Source organism: Agelaius tricolor, unplaced genomic scaffold, assembly GCF_023055355.1.
Source record: "Agelaius tricolor isolate 1412-34295 unplaced genomic scaffold, bAgeTri1.0.p SCAF_3, whole genome shotgun sequence".
In the NCBI taxonomy this organism is placed as follows: Eukaryota; Metazoa; Chordata; class Aves; order Passeriformes; family Icteridae; genus Agelaius; species Agelaius tricolor.
The window spans coordinates 31,195,497-31,211,128 of NW_027269263.1; the positions used below are offsets into that span (position 1 = coordinate 31,195,497).

At 35.2% G+C, this 15,632-nt stretch overlaps 1 protein-coding gene across 3 annotated transcripts in view; it reads left to right on the plus strand.

The window, feature by feature from the left end:
- Positions 1–15,632, plus strand: part of PPP1R12A (protein phosphatase 1 regulatory subunit 12A) — a 112,385-nt gene that overhangs the window by 61,581 nt on the left and 35,172 nt on the right. For all 3 annotated transcript variants that reach the window (XM_071423359.1, XM_071423360.1, XM_071423357.1), the window contains exons 3-8: positions 503–621; positions 6,786–6,945; positions 8,758–8,902; positions 11,102–11,176; positions 11,622–11,710; positions 11,837–11,994. In XM_071423359.1, the coding sequence (XP_071279460.1) occupies positions 503–621; positions 6,786–6,945; positions 8,758–8,902; positions 11,102–11,176; positions 11,622–11,710; positions 11,837–11,994 (746 nt within the window). The remainder of the gene's footprint in view (positions 1–502; positions 622–6,785; positions 6,946–8,757; positions 8,903–11,101; positions 11,177–11,621; positions 11,711–11,836; positions 11,995–15,632) is intronic.

The window sequence follows — 15,632 nt, forward strand, 5'->3', positions numbered from 1 at the left end:
TTCCCCACCAAAAGCTGACCTTATGAATACTTAGAAGGAGATGTAGTTTTGTTTTTATTGACTTTAAGAATCTGCGGAGGGATCAGGAGTCATCATTTTGGCAAATTGTATGTGCCACTGAGTTACAGGAAAAGTGGTTTAATTAGAGGAGGTCACAGGAATTGGTGGTTCCGTCGCTGTTCAACTTGTCATCACTTTTGGTCATTATCTAGCCATTTTCTTCTTTCAGTTCTTCAGGTATGTATGAAACATGTCAGGAGTCTTTGTGGCAAACTAACACCAGAAGGCTATTTGTATTAATGGGTATTAGGATGAAGAGACATGCGAGGATTCATAGGTTGCAGACAGTCAAAAGGGTTTGTATTTACACCCAATATAAATGTTGCTATTAATTGTACGTGTGCATATGATAGCCTAGTGGCTGTTATGTTGGTTTTTTTGGGTTTTTTTCCATCAGCTTTGCTGTGTTATTTACGGACTTTTTTTCTTTGTCTATTGGCAGGTATTTAATTAGTCAAGGAGCACATGTAGGAGCTGTAAATAGTGAAGGAGACACTCCATTAGATATTGCTGAAGAAGAGGCAATGGAAGAGCTGCTTCAGAATGAAGTAAATAGACAAGGTAATTTTGAATACAGAAGGGTAGTTGTATTTATGGACACTAAATGTATTTTTGAAAACTTGGGCTAAATTGTGACTGTTGAAGTCAATTTATTTTCTAAAGAGAGTTGGTCAATATAGAACGTATGGTGTTTAGGTGTCTGTCTCTTAAAACAGATTTACATCATTTAACAGTAAACTACTAATTGTCTCAGGCTTTGCCCAGTTTTAATTTATATGCTTAAACCCATTTAAAACCCAAAGCAAATGGTGAAAAGAAACTGGAAGACATGATCTGCAGGGAAATAAGAGATACCTACTAAGATAAGAGATACACAGAAGTAGAGTGGATTTGCAAAGGCTTTGATTCAGTTAATTGGTAGTGTTAACAGAAATTTGATTACCCATTTTTACAGTTAACACACAACGAACATCAGATTAGACAGTTGTGTGTATTTTTTGTCTGTATTACCATTTCTCTATTTTAATTGGTTGTTCTCTTTTCTAACAATACTGTTAGTCTTGCTTGAGAGTTGTTTCTAGAATTCACCTCAGCCTAGATTTTTTAAGGTTGTTCTTGAAATGCTTGGCTTTACTGATGTGTGATACTAAATGACTGCAGTAGCTCTTTATCAAATTGGAATTGTTTGGGGAATGAACTCCTCCAAAATCTCTTTTATATGTTACTGCATTTTTTTTAAAGAGATATTTTGTTATATAGGATTTTACATATATTTTTATAATGTGGATAGTCAACATTACAAATTACAACAACACTAATTTTTATTCTTTTGCAAGTTTAATTATTTTGAACATCCCAATTGTAAAATCAGCATAATGCCACAGCACTGAAAATCTCAGTGCCGTTTGCATATTTCACAGTTGAAGCTTACTGTAAACTGTGTAAGATATTGTCCTTATAAATCTGAGAAGAAGGTACGTGTTCCCACACCATAGCTATTAGCTTTTAAAGGAATAATTTAGGTTGTTTTAAAATACTAAATTTCACTTAGTATGGGCAACCTACTTTCCTTCTTCTTGCATTTTTATGGCAGCTGGTTTGCTTGCTTTTTTCACGGAAGCAGGGAAGAAGGCATGCATTATCCCTCCTTCTAAGCTTGTGTTTGAAGACATAAGAACTGAGGGCTTTTATGTGCAGAGATAAACCAAAGGAATTATTTCATGATTGTGGATGAGAATGGACTAGGAAGGGTATGAATCTGGATGTGAACTTACAGTGGATATCTTACTAAATCATGAGACTGTTGTCTCAGCAATGATATTTTAATTATGCACCTTTGATGGCATCCTAGCTTGCATATAGATATTACATAAATTTGTGTATTAATGTTACATTAAAAAAGGATTATTTAGTCATTATCAGAATCACTTAAAAAGTGCATAATTGTGTGTGTTGTGGCTAGAGAAGTTAATAGCTCTAAAATAGGAACCTAATTGTTTCTCTTAATGTGCAATTAATAGTGAGGCATTGTGACAGTTTCATCTTTGGCTATTCAGCTACATGTAGCTGAGTATAATTATCCCTCTAGCAATGAGATAATTCCATATGATACACTCCTTCATATTAAATAAAACATTGCCACAGTTTTGATAATGCAAATTAACAGTGGGATCTGTGGAATGATCAGCCCTGGCTCAGTGTTAAGGGTGATGGAAGACCAGCCTATTTATTTTGAAAATAAGCAGGCCTGGGTGACAAAATATCCTATCTCTGTGCAGATAAAATATGCAGTGTGAAAATTAAATAGGCATTTTCCATAACATTTTTTGCCTTGCAACCCTTTCATGTATTTATTCCTGTGTTCACGGTAGCTTCATTTTTGTGTTGTGTGTTAATGCTGTAAATTCGGCTTCCTACAGATTAGCAGAGTTGTTTGGTGGCAAAAAATTGCTTGGAAAGATTGGTCAGGTTTAATGTGATTTCACATTTAAGTGATGATATCTGATGTTTGTTCCTGCTAGAAATCCAAGAAGAGTCACTTGTTATGTCTCCTTTTTTGCTGCTTTTGCAGGCCTTTTGTCTTTATAGGAAATGTCAAAACAGACTACCCAGCTACTCAGCATTCTGTTAATCATCAATTTGTACTTAGGCCCGTTTTTTAGCAGCTATCAAGCTGTATTTTAAGGACATGTCTTATTACAGGACAAAATGTGGAAGCGTCTAGAGACACTAAATGCACAAAATAAATCATAGAATACAATACAGTTCAGTTCTGTGTGACATTAGAGGCTTAATAAAAGGAAGGATCTTCAGTGTTTTCCTCATCCTATTTTAATACTCAGGCTCCAAGGTCTGATCTGACTAGAGAGGAGATGGTTAGTGATACAAAATAATCTTCTTGTTACACAGGTTCTATTGTTATGAGTGTTGGCCATTAAAGAATAAAGATTTTCTAGTTTTATTATCGAGTGTCTGTTTGACTTTAGTCATTCAGATCCCCACATGCTACACCTCTAAATTGCACCAAGGGTCAGGTGCCTTTTCTGTGCCTGTGTCTTCTTGTGTCCTGCTGAGCAAATAGAATGACTTGATATAATGGACTGTGCAGGAATTGTGAACTAAGGGAATAGCTATCCTGTAACTGAAGCTGTACCACTCTGATAATTAGGAAAATATTTTTCTACCCTAATCTTCAGTGGAGAATTATTAGATTAATTATTTTTTAAGCTTAAAACCTTCCTTAGTTTTGTAATTTATGAGAAAGGAAATTACATGCTCAAGTAAGGTGTAAAGATTTTTTTGACCCAGTTACAAACACTTCACAGATAACAAAATCAGGTGTTTAATGGAAATTATTCCAGAGTAGTGCTGAACAACTGTTCTGTTTGCACTCCATATGGTTAAACTATTTTGTGTGTTATAAAAGCTCTTTATCAAGGACTTCTGTTGTTCCTCCATATGACTACTGTCTTTTGCATTGGTCAGTCCCATGTATATATAAGAGGCCACTGCAATTCTCAAAATCATTTAGCTTCATCAAAAATATTATTAAGTTTCTCATTGTGACCTGTCATGTTTCTACTCTGCAGTGTTTTAACACAGAGTTGTGGAAGTTGTCTTTTACCAGTAAAGTTTTCATTTGCACTGGTGAAAACCAGCAGACTTGGAAGACATGTGGTTTTAGTCCTGGCCAGCCCTGGCCAGTTCTAAATGTTGTCTCTCCTCAGGGCTCGAATGGGGTTACGTATAATGATTTGAAGTGACTTTTTTAGCTATTGATCGTCAGATGACCTCTTAAAATTATTTTAACTGCTTAAGCAGTTATTTTGAATTACAGGAAACATTCTCACGAGGTGAGTTAGTAGGGAGAGGTGATGTGAGGTGAATCAGGGGTTCAGTGTAGTAGCTATTTATTCAGTAACTATCAGAATGGTCACTCCTGTTCCAAGGAGAAACACATGTTCCTCATTCTTAATTATAGGTGATGTAAAAAGACTGTCTCAGATGTATTGCTGAACTCAGATTTGTTTATATGGATAAAATGCAAACTATTACATTTGTATATAAACATTCACTTCATGAAGTAAAAAGTGGGTTCATCTTCCCTGCAGTATCTATAAAACATGCCTTTATATGGCTGAGTCGTCCTGAAACAATGATTCAGCAGTTAAATTTATGCTGAATTTTCATTAAATGCTCACTGAATGGCAGACTGTTTTCAAACCCGATTTGGGCTGTTGAGTAAAACTTGTTGATCAGAAAAAAGTGGAAGCATTTAGCAATAAATTATTAATGATATAAGTTGTTAGGCTGCCAGAGAGGTTAAGTGCACTGGTGGTGTGAGCGAGTGCTGTGGCTGAGGCTGAGCTGGGAGGCAGCGCATTGCCATCTATGGGCCGTCGGGAGGAAGGGTTGGAAACAGATGATGAGCATTTTCGTTTCCCCTGGTCTGGAAAACAAAAGGAAGGAGAAAAGCCCATACAAGGTATAATAAAGGCTGTTTACATTCCATTTTCTGTTGTTAATAATGGGAATTGTATTTATCTCAGAGCACAACTTTTTTTCTGTGCCACAAAGTTTAATTCCCATTTTCACTCCAGTTACCAATGTGGAATGTGTTATTTAGATTGGCAAGATTCTGGTACTTTCTTCTGTTGAAATATGACCAGAAATTAACTGTCCTGTAAAATAATGTATTGATACAGCTGTTACTCCTCTGTAACCATTATGTTTTGTTTGGGCTTCAGAAATGCAGTAGTTTGTGATATTAATGGAAGTCTGTATTGAGTATTAGTTACTTTTTCTGCAAAGCATTGCTGTTTTGACATAATAATCTGGGTTGTTAGGGCTGTCTGGAAAGTAAGCTTAGATGTGACCCCTTAGAAGCTCACAAGATCAGGGTCTGGAATGAGTTTTTACTCTGTTCTTCCTTTATACCAAAGTGCCTCAGAACAAACAGCTATGTAAATAACAGTTTTACACTGATAGGAGTTTTTTCAGATTCTTCAGGCGGAGAAGGTTACTCATGCTGATAAGGATTCACAGACTTTGAGCATACAAAAAAGGGAATGGACATAAATGTGACTAAGAGATTGTCAAATATACACTATTTATTTATATAGTAGTATTTTGCAGGCAACACTGACATGTAAATGACTGTGTTCTAGAGTATTGTGCCAGGATCTGCTGGTCACTGCTGTGTCATTCTGAAAGGAAAGCAGATGCTCATGCCCATGAAGTTAGTAGTTCACCTATCAATATGTAGGAGCTTCCTGAGGAATGAGAATGTGTGACTATCAATGTATTATAGATTCAGAGTTCCTGGTCTTCACTCTTCATATTTGCCATACTTGGAAAGTTTTTCAGCTTTTTCCTCTGCTGAGTCCTTCAACAGCCTTGTATGTCTTCCTGCATCTTGGAGACTCAACATCCAGATTATGGTTTTTCGTCTGTTTCTGATAAAATGTAATTCTATTAATTTTTTACCTAAATTGTCAAGATTAAAATGGTTTTGCTGGGCAATTTATTGAATGAGTCTAGGGGTTTGGTCAAGTCCTCAGAACACTGACTGTTTAACTTGCTTCAATTACTTTATGGTACTTAGTGAAGTTTTATCTTTTGATTGTATTTAGCATTAAGTTTTACAGTATATATCTCTTAAGTCCCTGCATACCAGTGTGTAAGATTAGAGGAATCATACACATAAAAACATTTTGTTGAGGGTAGGGCCACTGATTTTCTGATAGAGGTCAACCCAGATACAGTTTGTACTCTTGATGATCACAGTTTCTAAATTGCTTTTCCTTATGAGTTGTCACCTTTCAGCCATCATTGCTAGAATTATGCTCCTGCATAGTTCAAGATCTCTTTCCTGCTATGTTTTTAAGTAGTACTTACAAAAATGCTTGCAAATAATGTGTTTGTATTACCCTTTCAGGATCTGGAATTTATTTCCATTTGTTTAACCTGATGCATATACTTGTAGGTATTATGATGATAGACTGTGTTTCTCTCTTTCCAGCAGTGTATAATTTTTTTTTTTTTTTTTTTTTTTTTTTTTTTTTTTGTGAGACATGCTGTAAAAAGTTTTCAGTGTTTTGGGTGTTTTTTTAGCAGAGCTATGAAAGTGCAATATCCAAAATGTTGTCTATTTGTGTAAAAGGTTTGTGATTCATGCTTTAGAAAGTATAGAAGGTATAGCTCCATTTTGTCATCACTGTTAAGAAGCAAGATTGTTTCTCTTCCCATATCATATTCCCAGATCTGTTTGTAAAACAACTTCAGCTGTTTTCTACTGTGTACAGCTACATCAACACAGACTTGGTTTTTGGTGCTTAGAAAATTAAAATATAATTTTTCTCTTTTTTATCAGGTTGCTTCAGTAGTTATTAGTGTGATGGTAGACATTCTTAGAAGAATGAGTTTGAAGAGTTTTACTAGATTGATTTTATTATTATTTATTTATAATACTTGGTCCACCCAGCCCCTCCTTTTGTTAAAAAAGGCATTATGCAAGCTGTCCCACAGTGTTGGATGTTTCCATAGCCTTGGAATTCATCTTCCAAAAAATATACGTATCTAACTCTGAACATTATTCAGGTTTAGGGGCTTTTTACTGTATCATATAAATGTGGCATAAAATTTGTTATATAATTGAAATGAAATATTTGAACTAAAATATTTTGTGTCTTCTCTTCCGCTCTCCCCCTCCCTGTCTGAATTAGGGGTTGATATAGAATCAGCTCGAAAAGAAGAAGAACGAATAATGCTAAGAGATGCAAGACAGTGGCTCAACAGTGGCCATATAAATGATGTCAGGCATGCAAAATCTGGTGGTACAGCACTTCATGTAGCTGCTGCTAAGGGCTATACAGAAGTCTTAAAGTAAGTGTGGTTTAGCTTTTTCATATTTTATTGTTTTGATGTAATGCTGCTTGGAATTGGGCACTTCTAACATTTAGGGAGTGTATCTTGAAAATCCCAGTCTCTAGAACACTATGCTCAATGCTTGATTTGGTGTTTTCAAGCACTCATAAATCATGATGTGGTTAGTTTTCTATTCTAAGTCATTCAAAATATGAATACAGTATACATGTTGAACCTAAATACTTACTTGTAAGAGAAGAAAGTTGATTAAAAACTTCCCTGTTTCTAAAGGCAGCTATGTAAACAAGCTTAAGAGCTTTTTATAATGCCGGTTAGCATCCTGGTTGGTGAATATTTTCAGAACACCATATTTATTTCCATACATAAAGCAGAGTCTGTAATTCAGGCTAAAAGTTTTTACACTTAAAAACCAGATAATTTAACTTTGTGTTTTGATGATGTTTTTAAAATTCAATTCAATGACTCTTGAAATCTTCCCTGGAAAGCTTTAGGCTTCAGATGTCCTCTAATTCACTGCTTTTCATTAATGTAATATCATATTATATCATGTAATATTATATATTGTAACATATTTAATTTCTTTTTCATCAAAGCTTTACTCTTTTTGTAGTAAAGCATAATTAGTAATACATTGCTTTAATGTGATTGTAAATTTAATTGACTGCTTTAGCAGTGCTAGGAGTTCTTACAAACTGTAACATAAGTGAAAATGAACATGCATCCTGACTGTGAGTATTGATGCATTTAAGGTCTGCAGAGTAATTTCTTGAATGGGAGTTCTGTTTCAAAAAACCCTGATGCTTCAACACGATGGAGACAAATTATTCTGTTGAAAAAAAGGAATTTTTGTTTTAGAGTGGCAGGTGTCTGTAAGGGAGTTGTACCTATAACTGTTTGGGCATTTTTTAGCACCCTCAGTTACTGTGCTTTTTTGTAGTCCAGTCTGTATATTTCTCCTAGGAGAGGCAAAACATATGTGCAGGCAATTTTTGTGATTGCTGTAATTATCAAAAATGTGTGCTCTGTATTGGATGCAAGACTGCAAGATTTGCAGCTCAGCATGTGTGAAAGTTGACTCACTGGAGGTATTACTATAAGTATATTGGCTCTTGAGAAACTTGAGAGAATTTTTTGAAAAAAAAATTTTTTTCTTATGTGATTTCTAACAATTATGAACAGTGGTTCAGACAGCTCTTTACATAAAAATACTTGATGGGTTAAGTGTCCTTTGTCACTTTGGTGCTTACCTGAGAAGCATGATGAATGTGAGTCCTGAATGCAAGCAGAACAGCAGGTCCTCTCTTTGAGGAACTCTGCTCCCTCTCAGAGAACAGTTGAAGCATGTAAACACTAGATTTTTGCAAAAAGTTAATGACAGGAAGTGAAAGTTTCAAACAGCTATTTTTAGAATGGAAGGAGGTTTTAATAGTTTACTAATAAGAATACTGTATCTAACAATGTTTTACATTTTACAACTCTTTCCCTTAAAAAGCCTTTTGCCTATTACTGCATGTACAAAGAATATCTAACTGTAGAAACAATGGTCTTTGGAGAGGAAGTGAATAGAAGAGAAAATGGAAAAGGCTGTTTTTCTTGAATTTTCCTTAAAATATGTATACACACCTGCTAAACAATGAAAAGGCAGATGTTTCTGTGAGAAGTAAAATTAATCAATTGTCAGTAGCCCAACGAAAATATCTGTGAGAAAAAAAAGAGAAATATATTACCATAGAGCAGTTTTACAATTTTTACGAAAATTTATTTATCCCTGTCAGCAGTGTCAAGATCTATTTCTTTTAATTTCTTCAGGCTTTTAATACAGGCTCACTACGATGTAAATATTAAAGATTATGATGGCTGGACACCACTTCATGCTGCTGCTCACTGGGGTAAAGAAGAAGCATGTCGCATTTTAGTGGAAAACCTATGTGATATGGAGGCTGTCAACAAAGTGGTAGGATTTTTATGTAATCCTTGTCAAGATACAAAGTTCTGGTCTCTAAAGTGACTTTAGAAGCCAGGGTAAGAAAAGTGATGATAAACTGCTGTTTACTGTCCGTGGAGCTTTATATAATGCATGTGTTGTCAAAACAGCATGGTTGTGTTCAGAACTAAATTCTCTGATTGTCTAAATTAATTTAAAGGCCAACTTTATGCTTAGCTGTGTATTAAATGATCCATTCAATCTTTGACATGGAAATTAATAATTGAAAGAGTTTGTTGGCATTTCAGAGGTACAAAATTAGTGACTTGATGGATTACATTACAGGCTTTTATTTGATCTCTGAAGATGATGATGGTGCCTTTGGGTAGTGTTTTAACTCTTAAAATCAGTTTGTGTTGGTATATTGAAGAGTTGTCACTATATTATGCTGATTTGGGTGTGGTGGAAGAAAGCTGTAGGCAGCTCTGCACCCACTGGACATAACCTCAATGCTTCCTAAGCTCTATTTCTTTGACTTTCATGCAATGGCCTGTGTGGCTTGCTGATCTTGCTCCCAGTAGACATAAATATGTTCATGAGTTCACATAGCCATCAGAAGGATCCAAACCTTTTCATTCAGCCATGTAAGTGCTGAGCTCTCATTCTTCTCTTCGTAGTGTGTTTTACAGATAGATTCTGTTCTCCTTCCAATGTATGTGTTAGATTTTTTTTTACTGGGGTTGTGAAAGTGTGGATGTTACGCACTAGAGAGCACTCTCTAGTACATTCAAATCCACTGGACAAGAATAAGAAAAAAGGAGGCATACAGACATATCAGCTTTTTTTGCATATGGAGTTGTTTCTGCAAGCTAGGAAAGATTCGCCTGTTTTTAAGTAAGCTAGTAAGCATTTTGCTTTTGGAGATAAGGGGATTGAAAGCTCTGGATTTGGTTTCAGTTGTATGTGCTTAGCATCTCAGAGAACTCAGCCATTATTGTTTAGGCACCTGACTTCGGCTATCAGCTGTTGCAGATTTGATTTAAGATGTAACCTTCCAACTGCAACAGTTTTCTGCAAAGTGACTTTTTGTGGTCATAGTTGGTCTAACTATCACCTAACAGCTACCTGAAAGTAGAAGGCCACATTAAAAACTGTAGTTATAATGCAAATATAAACTTGTGATAATAGTTCACATGGTAGAAGACCTCAAGCTGTTTTGGCTAATTCTTGTTGAAAGGTGCATGTGCTTCTGCTGTATGATCAGAATTAGTAGTTTAAAGGTTCATCCTTTCTAACCAGTTAAGATAGTCTTCACAGTGTAATTAGGAATAAGTTTCCCTTTAGTTAACATTTTGAGACACTGAAATAAGCACAGACAAACAGGAGCACCTTTCATTATTTTTACAAGCTGCTGTGGCCACTTTTAAATGACTGCTCTGTTTTCATTACTGGTTATTGTATAGAAGTACAATATGTACTTCTTTACATATGAAGTACAATGATCTTGTCATGATCCTCCCCCAATATCTCAGTAAATCCACCCAGCATGTTGATGCAGTTGCATTTATGCCAGTGAATACAGGACTTTTTCCTAGATTCCAGCCTTCAAGTATATGCCCCATGGAAATCATACCCTAGGGAGAAATAACAAGTGGTTGTAGCAGATCTTTTATAAAATAGAATGTAAATTGTAAAATAGAGTTTTGCTGTAAACTGTGAGTGCATGACTGCTTAAATTTAGTGCAACTCCTTTAAATCATTAAAACTTAAAAAATCAAGCTGTATGTGATAGTCTAAGATGGGCAGGATACTGAACTGCTCAGGATCCATCCATTCAACTGCCATTGTGAACGGTTGTTTGGCAGTAATACTGTGAGATTATATTCATCAATCTACTTTTCATTCATGGTGTTCTTTTTTTCCTTCAAACGATAGTAAAATTTTATTGTCATGTCTTTTATCACTTCAAAATGTGTTTACTCATCAGGTATAAGTGGTTTTTTTTTAATTTCTCCACCCCCACCCCACCCAAAAAAAGGGAATATTGCAAAATTGTTTTCAAGTACTGACAGACTAACAGTTTGCAGTAGAGCTTGATTCATATTTTCCAATTTCTCTCTCTAAACGTTCTCCTTAACCTGCATCATCATGTGATGAGAAGACATCGTAGTCCCATACATTTAAAGTCTGTTGTACAATTATGGGGTTTTACTTCTTCCCTTTCTCCAGGGCCAGACAGCGTTTGATGTGGCAGATGAAGATATTCTAGGATATTTAGAAGAGTTACAAAAGAAGCAGAATCTGGTAGGCCTTGCACATTATATATATATATATATATATGTATGTTTCATTTTAATATACATATGATTATGGTATCCACCTCAGGGCAGGATATAAATTAAAAGTAAAGTTTTAAATTCAGGGCTTCAATTCATGTGCTGCCACAGTCATCTCAAAAGGTCTTTTATGCCTTTACTTGTCACCTATGGTGGCCAAAAAAGCCTTGGAAGAAAAAAAGGCAATCTACAACTTGCCTTGTCCAGTGGGCATTTTATGATCCAAAGTATCAACAATGAGCATCTTACTTGGAATAACAGTTTCTAAGATTTTTAGAGCTTTGAACATTCATACTTTTTGAAATTTTTTACACATTCTAGTGTTTGTAGTATTTAGAAATTCCCCTCCATTTGTTATTTTGTCACACTGATGCCATTCTAACAATTAAACTGCATCATTTTCTGTTTTCAAGCTTCATAGTGAAAAACGTGAAAAGAAATCTCCCCTAATTGAATCCACAGCCAACATGGATAATAATCAGACACAGAAAACATTTAAAAAGTAAGTAAAAATAAGAAAAATTATCAAGTCTTTAAAAAGATAACTTTAAAACTGTCACAAAGTCCTACTTGACAGGCTTTAGTAAATTTTTCAGTACTTAGTAAATACTTCTCTTTACAAACTCAGTAAGGAGACGCTGATTATGGAGCAAGAAAAGAATGCATCTAGTATAGAGTCTCTGGAGCAAGAGAAAGCAGATGAAGAAGAAGAAGGAAAGAAGGATGAATCCAGTTGTTCTAGTGAAGAGGAAGAGGATGATGACTCAGAATCTGAAGCAGAGGCAGGTATGTTATTTGGAGCATTGCATTTCATTAAATATTTACTTTATACATTTACTTGTTTAATATCACATGATACAGAGTTAAGTATGTTACATCTCTCTTATTCTTCTGTATTTCACTAAGTTTCCGGTTATTTGAAAGTAAGTTTGTATATGTCTAAAGTTGAGTCATAACAGATGTATCAAATGGATGTCTCCACTGGTAGCTACTTAGGTTAAAGCTATTAGCCAGCTTACTTGATTGGCTGCTTAACAAATAGATGCTGTTACATAGATAAAACAATATCAGCCTGAAGTAGCATGTCAGAAACATTGAAAAAGTTAGAAGGTCAAATTAGAGAGGAAGAATTCTTAGCAGTATTTGCTTGTGGAACTGGTGCAGAGATTGGATCAGAAGAAGTGCAAACATTCTCATTTGTTCTTACCATCTTGAAGTAATTACTACTTAATCTGGCTCAGGTATTCATAAAGTAGTAGTGCATATATTTTCAGTGTGTTCTGAGATAAACTTTTAAATGTATTATTTTAAGGTTGACTGTTAATTCATATATGACTTCAAGAGGAATGTTCTTTGAAAAGTTTTGCCTTGTATGCACATTACTCTGTTTTTTTCTCCTGAGAAATAGAATTAGTGGGTTGTTTTTTTCTTGAACAATTATCAGAGCAGTAAGTACTAATAAAAGAGCAACATGTATATTTTCCTTTCAAACCAGAAAACAAGTGTCTGACAATAAGTGTTTAAAGATGCATGTTTAATCCTAATAAAGAATATTAGAATTGCAATGCAGCAGTAGAGTTCATAGACAAGGATGTCATTAGAAACAGCCTGTTAATATTTTATACATAAACTTTGAAAAATAACCGGTTTTGGTGAGCTATCAGTTTTTATTTTAATACATTCTAATTTCTACACCTGAAAAGACAAGACTGATAGTGTATTTCAGAGCTAGCCAATTTATCATAATGCATTTAATGTAGATAGAAGTAAAAATAACTTGTGAAACCAAACTTTTTATTATGGTTTAATTTTTTTTTTTTTTGTAGTTTGAAATAATCCAGCACTTCAATATTAAGCTGAAAAAAAGTGTCTGGCAGGCTTTGTAATTACTTTTTTACCTTAGTGTACTTGCATCCATTATTTATTGAGCTTTGCTAAACTCAAACTATTTATAATATATAACATGTAGTAATTTCTCTGTCACTGAGCTGACTGTAATGTCTGCTGAACTTTATGACTCTGGTAACTGTGTTCTCTTCATTGCCAGTAGTTCGTGCCAGGAAAATCTGACTGTGACACAAGAATTAATTTATGTAAACTTCAGGGGTTTTAATATCAACAAGGCTTTATCATACTTTATTTGGCAAGATACACTTGAAGCTTTTCCCTGTAGAACTACATTTCTTAAGTTCCAAGATTTTACTTTCCCCTTTTTCTACCATTATTCAGCTTAAGGTAGTGAAAGATTTTTCAAGTGAAAAATATTATTATTATAAGGAGCATTCTGATTGTGGAATATTTTAACAGCGTTCCGTATTCTGAAGTTGTGGAAATGGTGATTTCAAAACTTTTGGGATAATTAAAAGGTTTTCCTGTGTTTTTGTTTCATTAGTTATGTGAGAATATAGTTTAAATATAAATACACTTCTGTCTGTAAGACCAAGAAGGAAAACATGAATATGAAAGTAGCTTATTGCAAAGGACCGGGAAACAAGATAAAAAATAAAATTTTCATCAGTTCAGGTTTTGTAACTTACTCTTTTTGAAGTACTCTAATTTTTTTTTTAATTAGTCCATAACAGCTTAGTCATGCATACAACTGTGTTCTTGCTGCTCTATAAATAATTTCAGAACACAGTTGTGAAAAATCCATTTTTTCCTTCCATGCTTTCACTCCTGATACCTTTTTCTGATGCCTTGAGAGGCCACCTAGAACAGAGGCTAGACAGCGTTAAAGGAATAAAGTAGTTATTTATTAAAAGGCCTTCAAAGGATGAACCTTGGGCAGTACAAGAGCCTGGCCAAGGCTACACCCAAGATGGACAACAGATCACAAGTTTTTAGACTTTTAAAACTTTTGGTCCATTTACATATTGGGGTTAATTGTCCAATTACAGCTTCAGGTTATGAAGTCCCATTCTCCCAGATTGCTCTTCTCAGTTCACTGTTTATAACTTTTGGGCCTGAAGCTGCAATGGTGTTCTTTGTTCTCAGGCTGGAAAAGGATTGTTTTGTCTAACTGAACTGTTAGGAGAAGGTGCTAACACTTTATGTGAAGTTCAGAGTTATATACTACTGCAGTACAGAACCTGGAAAACTGAAAGCTAAAATTTAAGGAATCATTTCTGTGTATTTTAAAGATGTATTACTTACAAGTTTCTATCAGGTCTGCCTGTGCATCATCTCGAATCATACTGTCAGTCCACATTGCCTTGTTCAGCTTTTTATAACCTAGAATTTTACCACCCATTTTTTTCACTTGTGTTTAAAAAGAACTTTCCATCTAGGGCCGTTGGTCATGTAAGCTATTTATATTTGTATTTGTTTACTGCATAACTAACATTTAAAACATCTGTTCAACTATGTCCATAATTAAAACAAGTGTGTAACACCAATACTGTGAATTACACAACTTCTAATTGTATATCAGTACTTTATTGAATTTAAATGTTAGTTGTAAGAACACTGCATGAAAACCTTGTATACTTTCTAAATTAATTGCTCCCAGGCTCTGTGGGTCACATAGAGGGAAAGATGTGTCTCTAGTAGGGCCAAAACCAGTGGGGAATGAACCCCCATGTTGCTTCATACTGTGCTAACATACTGTGCAACATCCAAGCCTGAAGAATGTGCAGTTCAAATACACGAAACAGAAGGGAGGTGTAACATCATGAAGCTCAAGCAAAAGCAGTGACAGCAGTTGTTGTATCTCAATCATGACATTTTCTGTGAGTTTGTGTAAGAAGGGTTAAGGTTCATGAACCATGGGCAGAGGAAGGAATTTGGAGAAAGCAGAAGAGACTGGGTAGGTAAACAGTGAAATGTGGGTAAGAAAAACAAGGGACAAAGAAGGAATGAAGCAAATGGTAAATTGGTGCTCTGGAAGGCAAGTACCTGTCTCAGGTCATTCTGGTGACCAGAATTCCTGATGTGCTTCTCTGTACAGTTAATTATTTCTTTGAACTCAAATGTGCATAATTATCAGAGCATAAGGGTTTCATTTTAAATTGGCACCTGCCTTCTGTACTTAATTAACTGTTACAGAATCATGGAATCCAAGGATAGTCAGGGTAGGAAGGGAGCTCTGGAAATAACCAAGTCCAACTTTCCCTGCCAAGGCAGGGTGACCCTAGAGCAGGTTACACACAAAAGCATCCAGGTGGGTTTTGAATGTCTCCAGAGAGGGAGATTCCACAACCTCCCTGGGCAGCCTCTTCCAGTACTCTGCTACCCTCAATGTTCTTCCTCATATTGAGGTGGAACTCCTTGTATTTTAGTTTATGGCTATTGCTCCTTGTCCTGTCACTGGACAGCACCAAGAAGAGTCTGGCACCATCCTCGACACCTGCCTTTGAGATGCTTATATTCATTAATGAGATCAGATGAGATGCTAACAGATCTCCTCCTGTTTCAGTTTTTATGTA